Source organism: Dendropsophus ebraccatus, chromosome 3, assembly GCF_027789765.1.
Source record: "Dendropsophus ebraccatus isolate aDenEbr1 chromosome 3, aDenEbr1.pat, whole genome shotgun sequence".
Taxonomy (NCBI): domain Eukaryota; kingdom Metazoa; phylum Chordata; class Amphibia; order Anura; family Hylidae; genus Dendropsophus; species Dendropsophus ebraccatus.
The window spans coordinates 1,323,342-1,345,116 of record NC_091456.1 but is presented as its reverse complement, the minus strand read 5'-3'; the positions used below and the strand labels follow the sequence as shown (position 1 = coordinate 1,345,116).

Below are 21,775 nucleotides of genomic sequence, written 5' to 3'. Positions count from 1 at the left end.
CCCGGCCGTATTCTCTGCCGGTAATCGTTTCAGACCCCGGCCGTATTCTCTGCCGGTAATCGTTTCAGACCCCGGCCGTATTCTCTGCAGATAATGGTTATGAGACCCCGGCCGTATTCTCTGCAGATAATGGTTATGAGACCCCGGCCGTATTCCCTGCAGATAATGGTTATGAGACCCCGGCCGTATTCCCTGCCGATAATCGTTATCAGACCCCGGTTATTTCTCTGCTGGTAATCGTTATCAGACCCCGGCCGCATTCCCTGCCGATAATCGTTATCAGACCCCGGCCGTATTCCCTGCGATAATCGTTATCAGACCCCGGTTATTTCTCTGCTGGTAATCGTTATCAGACCCCGATTATTTCTCTGCCAGTAATGGTTATCAGACCCCGGTTATTTCTCTGCTGGTAATTGTTATCAGACCCCGGTTATTTCTCTGCTGGTAATCGTTATCAGACCCCGGCCGTATACCCTGCCGATAATAGTTATCAGACCCCGGTTATTTCTCTGCCGGTAATGGTTATCAGACCCCGGCCGTATTCTCTGTTTCTATGACATGATAGTGAAATGACGTCCTTGCCTCTTCCAGATATAAATGAGTGTAAGGCCTTCCCCTCCATATGTACAAACGGGAAATGCAGGAATACCATCGGAAGCTTCAAGTGTAAATGTAACAGCGGGTTTGCTCTGGACATGGAGGAACGGAACTGTACAGGTAACATCCTACACAGTACAGGTACACCGTGAGTGGGGTCCGTGACTAACGGCCGTCTCTTTATACCCAGACATTGATGAATGCCGCATCTCCCCTGATGTGTGCGGGAGCGGCACCTGTGTCAATACCCCCGGCAGCTTTGAATGCGAATGCTATGAGGGCTTTGAAAGCGGCTTCATGATGATGAAGAACTGCATGGGTGAGTTATCTCCTCTGTCGTTATATGGTCTCCCAGTCACGTGATGCAGCTCACTATGCGTGTGTGTGTGTATATATATAATATACACTCACCGGCCACTTTATTAGGTACACCTGTCCAACTGCACGTTACCACTTAATTTCTAATCAGCCAATCACATGGCGGCAACTCATGTGGTGCATTTAGGCATGTAGACATGGTCAAGACAATCTCCTGCAGTTCAAACCGAGCATCAGTATGGGGAAGAAAGGTGATTTGAGGCCTTTGAACGTGGCATGGTTGTTGGTGCCAGAAGGGCTGGTCTGAGTATTTCAGAAACTGCTGATCTACTGGGATTTTCACGCACAACCATCTCTAGGGTTTACAGAGAATGGTCCGAAAAAGAAAAACCATCCAGTGAGCGGCCGTTCTGTGGGCGGAAATGCCTTGTTGATGCCAGAGGTCAGAGGAGAATGGGCAGACTGGTTCCAGCTGATAGAAAGGCAACAGTGACTCAAATAGCCAACCGTTACACCCAAGGTAGGCAGAAGAGCATCTCTGAACTCACAGTACGGCCAACTCTGAGGCAGATGGGCTACAGCAGCAGAAGACCACACCGGGGGCCACTCCGCTCAGCTAAGAACAGGAAACTGAGGCTACAATTTGCACAAGCTCATCGAAATTGGACAGTAGAAGATTGGAAAAAACGTTGCCTGGTCTGATGAGTCTCGATTTCTGCTGCGACATTCGGATGGTAGGGTCAGAATTTGGCGCCAACAACATGAAAGCATGGATCCATCCTGCCTTGTATCAACGGTTCAGGCTGGTGGTGGTGGTGTCATGGTGTGGGGAATATTTTCTTGGCACTCTTTGGGCCCCTTGGTACCAATTGAGCATGGTTGCAACGCCACAGCCTACCTGAGTATTGTTGCTGACCATGTCCATCCCTTTATGACCACAATGGACCCAACATCTGATGGCGACTTTCAGCAGGATAATGCGCCATGTCATAAAGCTAGAATCATCTCAGACTGGTTTCTTGAACATGACAATGAGGTCACTGTACTCCAATGGCCTCCACAGTCACCAGATCTCAATCCAATAGAGCATCTTTGGGATGTGGTGGAACGGGAGATTGGCATCATGGATGTGCAGCCGACAAATCTGCGGCAACTGTGTGATGTCATCATGTCACTATGGACCAAAATCTTTGAGGAAGCTTCCAGCACCTTGTTGTATCTATGCCACCAAGAATTGGGGCAGTTCTGAAGGCAAAAGGGGGTCCGACCCGTTACTAGCATGGTGTACCTAATAAAGTGGCCGGTGAGTGTATATAGAATATATATAGTGGTGTGTCTGAGGATCCAAGGCAGGGAGAGGGTCGTATCCCAGAAGCAGCTGTGGTCTAAGCAGTGAGCTGCTGACAATGATGAGAAGCTGCCAGACTATACAGAGGGGGAGAGGGGCCTGTATGGGGCAGCCCTGTGTAATATCTACCCAAGGGGCCGCTGTCTGAATCTTTTATAGGTGTTACCAGATATAAGAGGAAGCCTTGAGTTACCTTTCAGGGACAGCATGAACCCTTAGGAGGAGGCAGAGGGACCTGGTTACATGCCGTCAGTCCGGCAGTGCTAGCCATAGCAGAGTCTGGAGTTCTGTGTCTCTGCTGATAGAGATGTATCGGAGGGGTGAGGAGTCGTCTTTGGTGAATGGAGGGGAGTACAGATGAGTAACAGATCCCATCAGATAGAGACCCCACCGTAGTCACCTCTACTCTCTGCCCATCCATCACTTAGACTATTTGCCCTGTTTATTGCTATAGTCTTGATCTCTGTATTATAATTTTTTTTACAATGCCTTAAAGGGGAACTCCCAACTCACAAAATAACCACCAATACCTGAAATGTATGGGCTCCTGTACATTGCCGAGAGCCGGAGTGTCCAGCAATGTTTGGGGAGCTCTGGCTGTACTGCCGAGAGGTTCCGCGCCCATCTACCAGCTTCTAATGCCCTTTAAGTAGAGGTTAACTTTTGAGTTGGGATACCCCTTTAATTTACACCCCTTGTATACATTGCTGTGTGTGACCCCGTAGAGAGGAAACTGTGACCCTGGTTAGGTGCCATAGTCCCACTCTCACTTCATTATACTGTAATAATTCTTATATGTCTCCTGTATGTTGTCTTGTAGATATAGATGAGTGTGAACGGGACCCCCAGCTGTGCAGAGGTGGAGATTGTGTAAACACTGAGGGCAGCTTCCTGTGCAACTGCCCCCCTGGACACAAGCTCATCCCAACCAGCCAAGCCTGTGTAGGTAGGTACTGTATGGAGCCAGGCCTGTGTAGGTAGGTACTGTATGGAGCCAGGCCTGTGTAGGTAGGTACTGTATTGAGCCAGGCCTGTGTAGGTAGGTACTGTATTGAGCCAGGCCTGTGTAGGTAGGTACTGTATGGAGCCAAGCCTGTGTAGGTAGGTACTGAATGGAGCCAGTATGATCTCCAGCCTATATATAGTGGGTTATATATGTAATCTAGTGGGGTATGTACACGTCATCTAGTGGGGTATGTACACGTCATATAGTGGGGTATATACTTGCTATAGTGGGGTATATACACGTCACATAGTGGGGTATATACACGTCATATAGTGGGGTATATACTTGCTATAGTGGGGTATACACCCCCTCTAGATGGCCGTTCTCAGCTTCTCTCTCTCCTAGATGTCGATGAGTGCTCGCTCAGTGGAAATCTCTGTAGAAATGGAAAATGTGTGAATATAATTGGTTCCTATCAATGTTCCTGTATCCCGGGATATCAATCAACGCCGGACCGGCTGGGCTGCACCGGTAAGTCCCCGCCAGATGCTTCACCCAATACTGTATAGTATATTACATGGGGCACGCCTGACTTGGTGGTTGCACTGTAAGAAACAAGTTTTAGTTTTGTCCTGTGAGAAACCTTCCCGATTTCCCGAGGGCGACAGACGCAAGCGGCAGCGTCCCGGCTTATAATGGAGGCCTCCGGCCCGGCTTATAATGGAGGCCTCAGGCCCGGCTTATAATGGAGGCCTCAGGCCCGGCTTATAATGGAGGCCTCAGGCCTGGCTTCTGATGGAGGCCTCAGGCCCGGCTTCTGATGGAGACCTCAGGCCCAGCTTATGATGGAGGCCTCAGGCCCGGCTTCTGATGGAGACCTCAGGCCCGGCTTATGATGGAGGCCTCAGGCCCGGCTTCTGATGGAGACCTCAGGCCCGGCTTATGATGGAGGCCTCAGGCCCGGCTTCTGATGGAGACCTCAGGCCCGGCTTATGATGGAGGCCTCAGGCCCGGCTTCTGATGGAGACCTCAGGCCCGGCTTATGATGGAGGCCTCAGGCCCGGCTTCTGATGGAGGCCTCAGGCCCGGATTCTGATGGAGGCCTCAGGCCCGGCTTATAATGGAGGCCTCAGGCCCGGCTTCTGATGGAGGCCTCAGGCCCGGATTCTGATGGAGGCCTCAGGCCTAACATGTTTCTATCACAGACTATCCCACAAAAAGACAAAGAGCTAGACAAACATTAGAGAGTGCACTCCACCATATGATAACCATAAAGAGAGATTTGTACAGAAAAAATATATAAATTTTATTGATTAAATATACTCACATACACAAAGGACACTATACAATATACTAAAAACATTTAAAAATTCCAGTCAGGAACATACAGATCTATGGTCTACCCACACAATTAGTAAAGGGTATCAGACCTACGGGGAGTAGCAAACAAGTAATATTGTCAACATGACCCAAATAAAATGTAAGGTATGTCAAAAAAATACAGGAATGAGATCCCTAGGCACTCACTGCAAAACCGGTATGGCTTATGAAAAAATTAAGCAATGAAAAAGCTAAATAACATCAAAAATCAGATCAAAAAGTGATAATAACATAAATCCAAAATATCGGCAAAGCAAAAAACCAAGATGCCATACCTATAAAGAAATGTAAATATATATAATAGAAAATAAAGTCACCCAAAATAACACAGAAGGGAAATGTAAATATCGGTGCCTAACAAAGTAAAGGGTCATGGAGCTGCTACCCCCGGCAAAGAACCCCACGCGTATCGTCACCCTCCGGTGACTTCGAAGTCACATTTCTTTATAGGTATGGCATCTTGGTTTTTTGCTTTGCCGATATTTTGGATTTATGTTATTATCACTTTTTGATCTGATTTTTGATGTTATTTAGCTTTTTCATTGCTTAATTTTTTCATAAGCCATACCGGTTTTGCAGTGAGTGCCTAGGGATCTCATTCCTGTATTTTTTTGACATACCTTACATTTTATTTGGGTCATGTTGACAATATTACTTGTTTGCTACTCCCCGTAGGTCTGATACCCTTTACTAATTGTGTGGGTAGACCATAGATCTGTATGTTCCTGACTGGAATTTTTAAATGTTTTTAGTATATTGTATAGTGTCCTTTGTGTATGTGAGTATATTTAATCAATAAAATTTATATATTTTTTCTGTACAAATCTCTCTTTATGGTTATCATATGGTGGAGTGCACTCTCTAATGTTTGTCTAGCTCTTTGTCTTTTTGTGGGTAACATGTTATCTAGGCATTGAGTGGCACCCCCTTGGCTGCATATAGTATTTGGTTGAGCCACCTGTTGTTTTTTTTTTGTGTTGATTCTATTGCTTATGGATATATTCTATCACAGACTATAGCTCTTCTCTCTATTCAGATTTCAGATTGATTTTACATTTATCACTTCCTGGTATTCACCATTTCTCCGAGCTCTATATCTCTATATTACTGCTGTATACCTCTATAGTACTGCTGTATTCCTCTATATTACTGTATATCTCTATATTACTGCTGTATACCTCTATATTACTGCTGTATATACCTCTATATTACTGCTTTGTATACCTCTATATTACTGCTGTATACCTCTATATTACTGCTGTATATACCTCTATAGTACTCCTGTATTCCTCTATATTACTGCTGTATTCCTCTATATTACTGCTGTATTCCTCTATATTACTGCTGTATACCTCCTTATTACTGCTGTATACCTCCATAGTACTGCTGTATTCCTCTATATTACTGTATACCTCTATTACTGCTGTATATACCTCTATAGTACTCCTGTATACCTCTATATTACTCCTGTATTCCTCTATATTACTCCTGTATTCCTCTATATTACTGCTGTATACCTCCATATTACTGCTGTATACCTCTATAGTACTGCTGTATACCTCTATATTACTGCTGTATACCTCTATATTACTGCTGTATATACCTCTATATTACTGCTGTATATACCTCTATATTACTGCTTTGTATACCTCTATATTACAGCTGTATACCTCTATTACGGCTGTAAACCTCTATATTACTGCTGTATACCTCTATATTACTGCTGTATATACCTCTATATTACTGCTGTATACCTCTATATTACTGCTGTATACCTCTAAAGAACTGAATAACTCTATAGTACTACTGTATACCTCCAGGGCTGTGGAGCCGGTAAGCCGCAGCTCCGACTCCAACTCCTGAATGTTATCAACTCGGCCTCGGCCTCCTGCTCCGTGATAAATGGCCGGTCAGATACCAGGGGAGATATCCATCACACCGGCTCAGCAGCTTCTCCCTAATGTCCTACATGATCTGAGGGAATATATACTGTATATACAGCAGCTTCTCCTGTGGGTGCAGCCAGTCTCCAGCCTCCATGTCCTGAACTACTCACAACTAGACTAGATGGAGCAGGGGGGCTTTTCCTGCTGACATCTTCTATGTTTCTAACTAAATATTCACCACAGAAACACTAACACTGCCAGATACCTGTAATATAGAGGTCACACATAGTGATAGAGAGAGGGGTCACACATAGTGATATAGAGAGGGGTCACACATAGTGATATAGAGAGGGGTCACACATAGTGATATAGAGAGGGGTCACACATAGTGATATAGAGAGGGGTCACACATAGTGATATAGAGAGGGGTCACACATAGTGATATAGAGAGGGGTCACACATAGTGATATAGAGAGGGGTCACACATAGTGATAGAGAGGGGTCACACATAGTGATATAGAGAGAGGTCACACATAGTGATAGAGAGAGGTCACACATAGTGATATAGAGAGGTCACACATAGTGATATAGAGAGAGGTCACACATAGTGATATAGAGGGGGGTCACACATAGTGATATAGAGAGGTCACACATAGTGATATAGAGAGGGGTCACACATAGGGATATAGAGAGGGGTCACACATAGTGATATAGAGAGGGGTCACACATAGTGATATAGAGAGGGGTCACACATAGTGATATAGAGAGGGGTCACACATAGTGATAGAGAGAGGTCACACATAGTGATATAGAGAGGTCACACATAGTGATATAGAGAGGTCACACATAGTGATATAGAGAGGTCACACATAGTGATATAGAGGGGTCACACATAGTGATATAGAGAGGTCACACATAGTGATATAGAGAGGTCACACATAGTGATATAGAGAGGGGTCACACATAGTGATATAGAGGGGTCACACATAGTGATATAGAGAGGGGTCACACATAGTGATATAGAGGGGTCACACATAGTGATAGAGAGAGGTCACACATAGTGATATAGAGAGGTCACACATAGTGATATAGAGAGGGGTCACACATAGTGATATAGAGGGGTCACACATAGTGATATAGAGAGAGGTCACACATAGTGATATAGAGAGAGGTCACACATAGTGATATATAGAGAGGTCACACATAGTGATATAGAGAGGGGTCACACATAGTGATATAGAGAGGTCACACATAGTGATATAGAGAGGGGTCACACATAGTGATATAGAGAGGTCACACATAGTGATATAGAGAGGGGTCACACATAGTGATATAGAGAGGGGTCACACACAGTGATATAGAGAGGTCACACATAGTGATATAGAGAGGGGTCACACATAGTGATATAGAGAGAGGTCACACATAGTGATATAGAGGGGTCACACATAGTGATATAGAGAGAGGTCACACATAGTGATATAGAGAGAGGTCACACACAGTGATATAGAGAGGGGTCACACATAGTGATATAGAGAGGGGTCACACATAGTGATATAGAGGGGTCACACATAGTGATATAGAGAGGGGTCACACATAGTGATATAGAGAGGGGTCACACATAGTGATATAGAGAGGGGTCACACATAGTGATATAGAGGGGTCACACATAGTGATAGAGAGAGGTCACACATAGTGATATAGAGAGGTCACACATAGTGATATAGAGAGGGGTCACACATAGTGATATAGAGGGGTCACACATAGTGATATAGAGGGGTCACACATAGTGATATAGAGGGGTCACACATAGTGATATAGAGGGGTCACACATAGTGATATAGAGAGAGGTCACACATAGTGATATAGAGAGAGGTCACACATAGTGATATAGAGGGGTCACACATAGTGATATAGAGAGGTCACACATAGTGATATAGAGAGAGGTCACACATAGTGATATAGAGAGAGGTCACACATAGTGATATAGAGAGAGGTCACACATAGTGATATAGAGAGGTCACACATAGTGATATAGAGAGGGGTCACACATAGTGATATAGAGGGGTCACACATAGTGATATAGAGAGGGGTCACACATAGTGATATAGAGAGGGGTCACACATAGTGATATAGAGAGGGGTCACACATAGTGATATAGAGAGGGGTCACACATAGTGATATAGAGAGGGGTCACACATAGTGATATAGAGAGGGGTCACACATAGTGATATAGAGAGGGGTCACACATAGTGATATAGAGAGGGGTCACACATAGTGATATAGAGGGGTCACACATAGTGATATAGAGAGGTCACACATAGTGATATAGAGAGAGGTCACACATAGTGATATACAGAGGTGTCACACATAGTGATATAGAGAGGTCACACATAGTGATATAGAGAGAGGTCACACATAGTGATATAGAGAGAGGTCACACATAGTGATATAGAGAGAGGTCACACATAGTGATATAGAGAGGTCACACATAGTGATATAGAGAGGGGTCACACATAGTGATATAGAGGGGTCACACATAGTGATATAGAGAGGTCACACATAGTGATATAGAGAGAGGTCACACATAGTGATATAGAGAGGTCACACATAGTGATATAGAGAGGTCACACATAGTGATATAGAGAGGGGTCACACATAGTGATATAGAGAGGGGTCACACATAGTGATATAGAGAGGGGTCACACAGAGTGATATAGAGAGGGGTCACACAGAGTGATATAGAGAGGTCACACATAGTGATATAGAGAGGGGTCACACATAGTGATATAGAGAGGGGTCACACATAGTGATATAGAGAGGGGTCACACATAGTGATATAGAGAGGGGTCACACATAGTGATATAGAGAGGTCACACATAGTGATATAGAGAGGGGTCACACATAGTGATATAGAGAGGGGTCACACAGAGTGATATAGAGAGGGGTCACACATAGTGATATAGAGAGGTCACACATAGTGATATAGAGAGGGGTCACACATAGTGATATAGAGAGGGGTCACACATAGTGATATAGAGAGGGGTCACACATAGTGATATAGAGAGGTCACACATAGTGATATAGAGAGGTCACACATAGTGATATAGAGGGGTCACACATAGTGATATAGAGAGAGGTCACACATAGTGATATAGAGAGGGGTCACACATAGTGATATAGAGAGGGGTCACACATAGTGATATAGAGGGGTCACACATAGTGATATAGAGAGGTCACACATAGTGATATAGAGAGGTCACACATAGTGATATAGAGAGGGGTCACACATAGTGATATAGAGGGGTCACACATAGTGATATAGAGAGGGGTCACACATAGTGATATAGAGAGGGGTCACACATAGTGATATAGAGGGGTCACACATAGTGATATAGAGAGGGGTCACACATAGTGATATAGAGAGGGGTCACACATAGTGATATAGAGAGGGGTCACACATAGTGATATAGAGAGAGGTCACACATAGTGATATAGAGAGGGGTCACACATAGTGATATAGAGAGGTCACACATAGTGATATAGAGAGGGGTCACACATAGTGATATAGAGGGGTCACACATAGTGATATAGAGAGGGGTCACACATAGTGATATAGAGAGGTCACACATAGTGATATAGAGAGGTCACACATAGTGATATAGAGAGGGGTCACACATAGTGATATAGAGAGGGGTCACACATAGTGATATAGAGAGAGGTCACACATAGTGATATAGAGAGGGGTCACACATAGTGATATAGAGAGAGGTCACACATAGTGATATAGAGAGAGGTCACACATAGTGATATAGAGGGGTCACACATAGTGATATAGAGGGGTCACACAAAGTGATATAGAGGGGTCACACATAGTGATATAGAGAGGGGTCACACATAGTGATATAGAGGGGTCACACATAGTGATATATAGAGAGGGGTCACGCACACAGCTGCAGCCATAGAACACTGAAGAAAACCCAGCACTGAGGTCAGAGGTTACAGCTACACTCCTTATGTCTCCTCCTCCTTCTCTATATTACACAGGATATCTCCATATTACACTGCTGCTCATATACAATCATCAGCATCCAGGGAGAGACCAGCACAGATCTTCCCCCCCACAATGGACTCTTCCAGCTCAGAAACAACCTGCCAAATAGTCACCGACAACTTTTCCCCGACCACCCTTATGTAATAGGGCCAGTGTCCTATTACTGATATATTCCCCGACCACCCTTATGTAATAGGGCCAGTGTCCTATTACTGATATATTCCCCGACCACCCTTATCTAATAGGGCCAGTGTCCTATTACTGATATATTCCCCGACCACCCTTATCTAATAGGGCCAGTGTCCTATTACTGATATATTCCCCGACCCCCCTTATGTAATAGGGCCAGTGTCCTATTACTGATATATTCCCCGACCACCCTTATGTAATAGGGCCAGTGCCCTATTACTGATATATTCCCCGACCACCCTTATGTAATAGGGCCAGTGTCCTATTACTGATGTATTCCCCGACCACCCTTATGTAATAGGGCAGTGTCCTATTACTGATATATTCCCCGACCACCCTTATGTAATAGGGCCAGTGTCCTATTACTGATATATTTCCCGACCACCCTTATGTAATGGGGCCAGTGTCCTATTACTGATATATTCCCCGACCACCCTTATGTAATAGGGCCAGTGTCCTATTACTGATATATCCCCCGACCACCCTTATGTAATAGGGCCAGTGTCCTATTACTGATATATCCCCCGACCACCCTTATGTAATAGGGCCAGTGTCCTATTACTGATATATTCCCGACCACCCTTATCTAATAGGGTCAGTGTCCTATTACTGATATATTCCCCGACCACCCTTATGTAATAGGGCCAGTGTCCTATTACTGATATATCCCCCGACCACCCTTATGTAATAGGGCCAGTGTCCTATTACTGATATATTCCCCGACCACCCTTATGTAATAGGGACAGTGTCCTATTACTGATATATTCCCCGACCACCCTTATGTAATAGGGACAGTGTCCTATTACTGATATATTCCCCGACCACCCTTATGTAGTAGGGTCAGTGTCTTATCACTGATATATTCCCCGACCATCCTTATGTAATAGGGTCAGTGTCTTATCACTGATATATTCCCCGACCACCCTTATGTAATAGGGCCAATGCTGTATTTCTGATATATTCCCCGACCACCCTTATGTAATAGGGCCAGTGTCCTATTACTGATATATTCCCCGACCACACTTATGTAATAGGGCCAGTGTCCTATTACTAATATATCCCCCGACCACCCTTATGTAATAGGCCCAGTGTCCTATTACTGATATATTCCCCGACCACCCTTATGTAATGGGGCCAGTGTCCTATTACTGATATATTCCCCGACCACCCTTATGTAATAGGGCCAATGCTGTATTTCTGATATATTCCCCGACCACCCTTATGTAATGGGGCCAGTGTCCTATTACTGATATATTCCCCGACCACCCTTATGTAATAGGGCCAGTGTTCTATTACTGATATATTCCCCGACCACCCTTATGTAATGGGGCCAGTGTCCTATTACTGATATATTCCCCGACCACCCTTATGTAATAGGGCCAGTGTCCTATTACTGATATATTCCCCGACCACCCTTATGTAATAGGGCCAGTGTCCTATTACTGATATATTCCCCGACCACCCTTATGTAATGGGGCCAGTGTCCTATTACTGATATATTCCCCGACCACCCTTATGTAATGGGGCCAGTGTCCTATTACTGATATATTCCCCGACCACTCTTATTTAATGGGGCCAGTGTCCTATTACTGATATATTCCCCGACCACCCTTATGTAATGGGGCCAGTGTCCTATTACTGATATATTCCCCGACCACCCTTATGTAATGGGGCCAGTGTCCTATTACTGATATATTCCCCGACCACCCCTTATGTAATGGGGCCAGTGTCCTATTACTGATATATTCCCCGACCACTCTTATTTAATGGGGCCAGTGTCCTATTACTGATATATTCCCCGACCACCCTTATGTAATGGGGCCAGTGTCCTATTAATGATATATTCCCCGACCACCCTTATGTAATGGGGCCAGTGTCCTATTACTGATATATTCCCCGACCACCCTTATGTAATAGGGCCAGTGTCCTATTACTGATATATTCCCCGACCACCCTTATGTAATAGGGCCAGTGTCCTATTACTGATATATTCCCCGACCACCCTTATGTAATGGGCCAGTGTCCTATTACTGATATATTCCCCGACCACCCTTATGTAATAGGGCCAGTGTCCTATTACTGATATATTCCCCGACCACCCTTATGTAATAGGGCCAGTGTCCTATTACTGATATATTCCCCGACCACCCTTATGTAATAGGGCCAGTGTCCTATTACTGATATATTCCCCGACCACCCTTATGTAATGGGGCCAGTGTCCTATTAGAATGTTGCTTATAATATATATTCATGAGAAAAACTTGTAAAGTTCATATTAAAATTCAATTCTAAATTTTTTAAGGCTGGGGTCGGTACATTTTTTTTCCGACTCCAACTCAGACTCTGACTTCAGCCAAAGCTAGCTCCGACTCCACAGCCCTGTATACCTTTATATTACTCCTGTATACCTCTATATTAAAGCGCTATACCTCTATATTACTGCTGTATATACCTCTATATTACTGCTGTATATACCTCTATATTACTGCTGTATACCTCTATATTACTGCTGTATATACCTTTATATTACTCCTGTATACCTCTATATTACTGCTGTATATACCTCTATATTACTGCTGTATATACCTCTATATTACTGCTGTATATACCTTTATATTACTCCTGTATACCTTTATATTACTCCTGTATATACCTCTATATTAAAGCGCTATACCTCTATATTACTGCTGTATATACCTCTATATTACTGCTGTATATACCTTTATATTACTCCTGTATACCTCTATATTACTGCTGTATATACCTCTATATTACTGCTGTATATACCTCTATATTACTGCTGTATATACCTTTATATTACTCCTGTATACCTCTATATTACTGCTGTATATACCTCTATATTACTGCTGTATATACCTCTATATTACTGCTGTATATACCTCTATATTACTGCTGTATATACCTCTATATTACTGCTGTATACCTCTATATTACTGCTGTATATACCTCTATATTACTGCTGTATACCTCTATATTACTGCTGTATATACCTCTATATTAAAGCGCTATACCTCTATATTACTGCTGTATATACCTCTATATTACTGCTGTATATACCTCTATATTACTGCTGTATATACCTCTATATTACGGTCTTCTTCCTGTTACAGATATAGATGAGTGTAAGATAATGAATGGTGGATGTGATACTCGGTGTGAGAACTCGGAGGGAAGTTACCGCTGCAGCTGCCTCGCTGGTTACACTTTACTGCCCGACTCCAGGACCTGTGCAGGTAACCGGGGGCTATAGGACTATGGGATAGATAGAGATATATATAATATACACAAACACACACGTATGGGGACTCCGCAGACTATGGGATATAGGGGAATTTTATACTCTCCGTAAATTCTCTTTCCTGTAGTCCGAAGCAGCAGCACATAAAGGGGAAGATTCTATCTTCCTGCAATGATAGGTTAGATGGTAACAAGCAATAAAGAGTTAATTGCCCCGCCTATAAGACCCTATGCTGACCTCTAGCCTCCTTGTGCACTTCTAATGATCTAGGGAAACATGACCCAAACACTCAGGGTATGATGCATAAACTTTTATAGGGAGGGTTAGTTTGTGCTGCTGCTTCGGACTACAGGAAAGAGAATTTACGGTGAGTATAAAATTCCCCTTTCCCTTACATCCTAAGCAGCAGCACATAATGGGGATATAGCAAGATCACATAAAGGGTGGAGAATCATACAGCAGCCATGAGAACCGCTTTACCAAGATTGGTTGCCCAGAGGTTCTAATGTCCAAAAGTATAAGAAGACCACAATGCAGTTCTGCATAACTGATCAATGGGCATGCACATCTCCTCCACCCAGGATGTAGACATTGCCCTTGTGGTAAGGGCCTTAATGGATTCCGGTACTTGGACTCTCACCTCTTGGTAACACACAGAGTCTGCCGTATCCATCTGGATAAAGTGGCTGAGGACTTCCAATCACTGTTCCTTCCTGAAAAAAAGATACAGGTAAAATTTTCTGACTTCTCTGGTTCTCACTAAATAAACTCTCAAGGCTCCGCCCACAACCAGAGAGTGCAGGCTCAAGGCTCCGCCCACAACCAGGGAGTGCAGGCCCAGGGCTCCGCCCACAACCAGAGGGCATAGGCTCAAGGCTCCGCCCACAACCAGAGAGCGCAGACTCAAGGCTCTGCCCACAACCAGAGAGCGCAGACTCAAGGCTCCGCCCACAACCAGAGAGCGCAGGCTCAAGGCTAGGCCCACATCCAGACAGCGCAGGCTCAAGGTTCCGCCCACAACCAGAGAGCGCAGACTCAAGGCTCCGCCCACAACCAGAGAGCGCAGGGCTCAAGGCTCCGCCCACAATCAGAGAGCGCAGGCTCAAGGCTCCGCCCCCATCCAGAGAGCGCAAGCTCAAGGCTCCGCCCCTATCTAGAGAGCGCAGGCTCAAGGCTCCGCCCCTGTCCAGAGAGCGCAGGCTCAAGGCTCCGACCCCGTCTAGAGAGCACAGGCTCAAGGCTCGGCCCTCAACCAGAGAGCGCAGGCTCAAGGCTCGGCCCGCAACCATAGAGCGCAGGCTCAAGGCTCCGCCCACAACAAGAGCGCACAGGCCCAAGGCTCCGCCCACAACCAGAGAGCGCAGGCTCAAGGCTCCGCCCGCAACCAGAGAGCGTGATTGTAAAACCCCTATTCCACGGGTCGTTTAAAGGAGCAATATCGTTCGTATTCGGCCGATATCGGCCGCTACGAACGATATTCGTCCCGTGGAATAGAGTGCAACGATCAGCCGACATCGTTCATGTCGGCTGATCGTTGCAGTCGCTTGTTTTTCAACATGTTGAAAAACAAGCGACTGATAGAGCAGCGATCTGCTGCCGTCGCTCCGTTGAATAGGAGCATCGGCAGCAGGCGCTGCTGTATCCTATGGGCTGCCCGGACGATCAGCGATCCTCCGAGCAGCCCCTCCCGCACTCACCCACTCGCTGCTGCCGCGTTGAATAGCGGCGGGAGCGAGCGGGAAACGAGGAGCAAACGAGCGCTAATAGCGCTCGTTTTGCTCCTCCAAACAACTCGTGGAATAGGGGCATAACTCTTCCTCATTGGAGGAATTTAGGCAAAAACAGGTAACTCAATCTGCGGAGTAATGTTGGATAAGGAAGGAACCTTAAGGGTAAAAGACAAAGTCCTGAAGGATACAAGATCTGGTTCAGTGGCTCCTAATGTCTGAACATCCTCCTGCGTTTAGCAGATGTAATAGCTACTAGGAAGCACCTTGAGGGTCAGGTATTATAATTCAACTAAAGATAAGAACTCAAAACGGAGCCGTGCAAGGTGATGAAGGACGAGTCCCGGATCCCACCTGGAGTTGGATCCATTACAGTGGCTTTAATCCTTTGCGTAGCTTTAATCTCTGTATTAGGGATTTATGGGACAGTCAGCTGTCTGGAAGAGCATAAAGAGCAGAGACATGGACTGTGACGGTCGCAGCTTCAGCCCATTCTCAAACCCATCCTGGAGAAATCGGAGGATCGCCTTTATAGACAGTGATATGGGAGAAGTCCAATTCTTCACACCAGGATGGACAATGTCCTTCACCCTCAGGGACGTTCTCTTTGTGGGTTCTGCTCTTAATAGCAGAATCATGTTCACCACCAATTCTAAAAAGCCTCAGCTCATCAGGCCTGTCAATCTTCAGGCCGTCAATCATAGGTGGTCCAGATCCCGACACAATCTGCCCTTCTGTGACACTGAGGATTCTGGGGAAGTCTCCAAAATGGCCTCTTGGACACCTGTATCAGGAGAGAACAGCCATGCCTTCCTGAGCCATTAGGAGTAATGAGGCAGGATTCTGTCTTGTCCTTACACGACCACTACGGGTTGTCGTCCCTAGCAGTTTTAGGGAGTAAAAACCACGTATTCTGGCGTTATCCGAAATAGCCATTAGGTCCACGTAAGGGTCGCCATAATATCTGGTGATTGGCCAGACATAATCCGTCCTCATGGGGCAGTAGGTGAGGAATCTGGGGAAGTCTCCAAAATGTCCCTTTGGACATATTCATCAGGAGAGAACAACAATTACCACAATGACCTCCTGGGCCAATCTGTGGCTATCAGGATTAATGAGACGGATCCTGTATTGTCTTCTTACAAGACTTCTACTTATTGTTGTCCGCAGTAGTTTTTAGGGAGTTAAAACCACACATCCTGGTCTTACCCGAAATGGCCATGGGACCAATGGGTCGCTGTAATATCTGGTGATTCACTAGAACATCTCCTGGTCCAGAGACCATTCTTCTGTCAGGGTTATATCATGGCTTTAGCCTTTTACATTAAGGTATTGTGACTTCCCTTGTTGCTGGATAGATCTCTTGGTCCATACAAAAACAGCTTCTGCTTTTAACAGTAATGTGATTGATCGCATGCAGCTCTGAAGATCGATATGCACCACTGTAGATGGGTTACTTACTCCGATAGCTTCCCCATAGATGGATATGCACCACTGTAGATGTGTTACTTACTCCGATAGCTTCCCCATAGATATATATACACCACTGTAGATGTGTTACTTACTCCGATAGCTTCCCCATAGATGGATATGCACCACTGTAGATGTGTTACTTACTCCGATAGCTTCCCCATAGATATATATATACACCACTGTAGATGTGTTCTGGATCTTACTCCGATAGCTTCCCCATGGATGGATATGCACCACTGTAGATGTGTTCTGGATCTTACTCCGATAGCTTCCCCATAGATAGATACACACCACTGTAGATGTGTTACTTACTCCGATAGCTTCCCCATAGATGGATATGCACCACTGTAGATGTGTTACTTACTCCGATAGCTTCCCCATAGATGGATATGCACCACTGTAGATGTGTTCTGGATCTTAGTCCGATAGCTTCCCCATGGATGGATATGCACCACTGTAGATGTGTTACTTACTCCGATAGCTCCCCCATAGATAGATATGCACCACTGTAGATGTGTTCTGGATCTTACTCCGATAGCTTCCCCATAGATGGATATGCACCACTGTAGATGTGTTACTTACGCCGATAGCTTCCCCATAGATAATATGCACCACTGTAGATGTGTTACTTACTCCGATAGCTTCCCCATAGATGGATATGCACCACTGTAGATGTGTTACTTACTCCGATAGCTTCCCCATAGATGGATATGCACCACTGTAGATGTGTTCTGGATCTTAGTCCGATAGCTTCCCCATGGATGGATATGCACCACTGTAGATGTGTACTTACTCCGATAGCTCCCCCATAGATAGATATGCACCACTGTAGATGTGTTCTGGATCTTACTCCGATAGCTTCCCCATAGATGGATATGCACCACTGTAGATGTGTTCTGGCTCTTACTCCGATAGCTTCCCCATGGATGGATATGCACCACTGTAGATGTGTTACTTACTCCGATAGCTCCCCCATAGATAGATATGCACCACTGTAGATGTGTTCTGGATCTTACTCCGATAGCTTCCCCATAGATGGATATGCACCACTGTAGATGTGTTCTGGATCTTACTCCGATAGCTTCCCCATAGATGGATATGCACCACTGTAGATGTGTTCTGGATCTTACTCCGATAGCTTCCCCATAGATGGATATGCACCACTGTAGATGTGTTACTTACTCCGATAGCTTCCCCATAGATATATATGCACCACTGTAGATGTGTTACTTACTCCGATAGCTTCCCCATAGATGGATATGCACCACTGTAGATGTGTTAGTTACTCCGATAGCTTCCCCATAGATGGATATGCACCACTGTAGATGTGTTCTGGATCTTACTCCGATAGCTTCCCTACAGATTGATGTGCTGAAGTGGACTGGAGCTCACTTACCGCTCTCATCTCTCACATGTTTGTGGGCAGCCACTTCTGCTAGGAACAAAGTCTTCTTCGCCCGCCTCTCCTGAATAAGGTGCCTCACCCTGTGTTAGATGGATCGGTGGTTGCCTCCACCCACTTCGAGGGCGAGATTGGTCTGCCACTGACTGAAGAAAATATTGAGGCCCTTGTATCTGTGGGTATAAACCATAACCCAATGTAGGCTGTTTATTCTTTGGTCCCATACTGACAGCATCTGCTGCACGGGGATACATACGCCAACCTGCCTATTCAATTCGTTGCTTGCAGACGTCATGAGACCTGACAATCATCATTGGGTGAAGGGACACCAATTGGGGAGTTCTAGGAATCCTGACCCAGGAATGGTTACGGGTAGGTGAAGATACAGTACTGTAAGTTTTTGACAATTAATCACTCGTGCAGGAAGGAGACAATGGTGATCTTGGATTCTCTCTAGATGGTGACTACAGCCGACAGAAACACACATAGGCCCGAGCCTGCTCCTATCCTACCACCTGTCCTACAGGACACACATAGGCCTGAGCCTGCTCCTATCCTACTACCACCTGTCCTACAGGACACACATAGGCCCGAGCCTGCTTTCCTACCACCGGTCCTACAGGACACACATAGACCTGAGCCTGCTCTCCTCCTACCACCGGTCCTACAGGACACACATAGGCCTGAGCCTGCTCCTATCCTACTACCTGTCCTACAGAACACACATAGGCCTGAGCCTGCTCCTATCCTACCACCTGTCCTACAGGACACACATAGGCCTGAGCCTGCTCCTATCCTACTACCACCTGTCCTACAGGACACACATAGGCCTGAGCCTGCTCTCCTCCTACCACCTGTCCTACAGAAGGACACACATAGGCCTGAGCCTGCTCTCCTCCTACCACCTGTCCTACAGGACACACATAGGCCTGAGCCTGCTCTCCTCCTACCACCTGTCCTACAGGACACACATAGGCCTGAGCCTGCTCTCCTCCTACCACCTGTCCTACAGGACACACATAGGCCTGAGCCTGCTCTCCTACCACCTGTCCTACAGGACACACATAGGCCTGAGCCTGCTCCTATCCTACCACCTGTCCTACAGGACACACATAGGCCTGAGCCAGCTCCTATCCTACTACCACCTGTCCTACAGGACACACATAGGCCCGAGCCTGCTCCTATCCTACTACCACCTGTCCTCCAGGACACACATAGGCCTGAGCCTGCTCTCCTCCTACCACCTGTCCTACAGGACACACATAGGCCTGAGCCTGCTCTCCTCCTACCACCTGTCTACAGGACACACATAGGCCTGAGCCTGCTCTCCTACCACCTGTCCTACAGCACACACATAGGCCTGAGCCTGCTCCTATCCTACTACCACCTGTCCTACAGGACACACATAGGCCTGAGCCTGCTCTCCTCCTACCACCTGTCCTACAGGACACACATAGGCCTGAGCCTGCTCTCCTCCTACCACCTTTCCTACAGGACACACATAGGCCTGAGCCTGCTCTCCTCTTACCACCTGTCCCACAGGACACACATAGGCCTGAGCCTGCTCTCCTCCTACCACCTGTCCTACAGGACACACATAGGCCTGAGCCTGCTCTCCTCCTACCACCTGTCCTACAGGACACACATAGGCCTGAGCCTGCTCTCCTACCACCTGTCCTACAGGACACACATAGGCCTGAGCCTGCTCTCCTCCTACCACCTGTCCTACAGGACACACATAGGCCTGAGCCTGCTCTCCTCCTACCACCTGTCCTACAGGACACACATAGGCCTGAGCCTGCTCTCCTCCTACCACCTGTCCTACAGGACACACATAGGCCTGAGCCTGCTCCTATCCTACTACCACCTGTCCTACAGGACACACATAGGCCCGAGCCTGCTCTCCTCCTACCACCTGTCCTACAGGACACACATAGGCCTGAGCCTGCTCTCCTACCACCTGTCCTACAGGACACACATAGGCCTGAGCCTGCTCTCCTCCTACCACCTGTCCCACAGGACACACATAGGCCTGAGCCTGCTCTCCTACCACCTGTCCTACAGAAGGACACACATAGGCCTGAGCCTGCTCTCCTCCTACCACCTGTCCTACAGGACACACATAGGCCTGCGCCTGCTCTCCTACCACCTGTCCTACAGAAGGACACACATAGGCCTGAGCCTGCTCTCCTCCTACCACCTGTCCTACAGGACACACATAGGCCGGAGCCTGCTCTCCTCCTACCACCTGTCCTACAGGACACACATAGGCCTGAGCCTGCTCTCCTCCTACCACCTGTCCTACAGGACACACATAGGCCTGAGCCTGCTCTCCTCCTACCACCTGTCCTACAGAAGGACACACATAGGCCTGAGCCTGCTCTCCTCCTACCACTTTTCCCACAGAAGGACACACATAGGCCTGAGCCTGCTCTCCTCCTACCACCTGTCCTACAGGACACACATAGGCCTGAGCCTGCTCTCCTCCTACCACCTGTCCTACAGGACACACATAGGCCTGAGCCTGCTCTCCTCCTACCACCTGTCCTACAGGACGCACATAGGCCTGAGCCTGCTCTCCTCCTACCACCTGTCCTACAGGACGCACATAGGCCTGAGCCTGCTCTCCTCCTACCACCTGTCCCACAGAAGGACACACATAGGCCTGAGCCTGCTCTCCTCCTACCACCTGTCCTACAGGACACACATAGGCCTGAGCCTGCTCTCCTCCTACCACCTGTCCTACAGGACACACATAGGCCTGAGCCTGCTCTCCTCCTACCACCTGTCCCACAGGACACACATAGGCCTGAGCCTGCTCTCCTACCACCTGTCCTACAGGACACACATAGGCCTGAGCCTGCTCACCTCCTACCACCTGTCCTACAGGACACACATAGGCCTGAGCCTGCTCTCCTCCTACCACCTGTCCTACAGGACACACATAGGCCTGAGCCTGCTCTCCTCCTACCACCTGTCCTACAGGACACACATAGGCCTGAGCCTGCTCTCCTCCTACCACCTGTCCTACAGGACACACATAGGCCTGAGCCTGCTCCTATCCTACTACCTGTCCTACAGGACACACATAGGCCTGAGCCTGCTCTCCTCCTACCACTAGTCCCACAGGACACACATAGGCCTGAGCCTGCTCTCCTCCTACCACTAGTCCCACAGGACACACATAGGCCTGAGCCTG

The 21,775-nt window shown here is 46.7% G+C and overlaps 1 protein-coding gene across 1 annotated transcript in view; it reads left to right on the top strand.

Moving 5' to 3' along the window:
* The window catches only part of LOC138785109 (fibrillin-2-like), a 364,563-nt gene that overhangs the window by 184,195 nt on the left and 158,593 nt on the right, over positions 1 to 21,775 (top strand). The window contains exons 22-26 of the mRNA XM_069960684.1: positions 592 to 717; positions 788 to 916; positions 3,084 to 3,209; positions 3,615 to 3,740; positions 13,847 to 13,969. Coding sequence (XP_069816785.1) covers positions 592 to 717; positions 788 to 916; positions 3,084 to 3,209; positions 3,615 to 3,740; positions 13,847 to 13,969 — 630 coding nt within the window. The remainder of the gene's footprint in view (positions 1 to 591; positions 718 to 787; positions 917 to 3,083; positions 3,210 to 3,614; positions 3,741 to 13,846; positions 13,970 to 21,775) is intronic.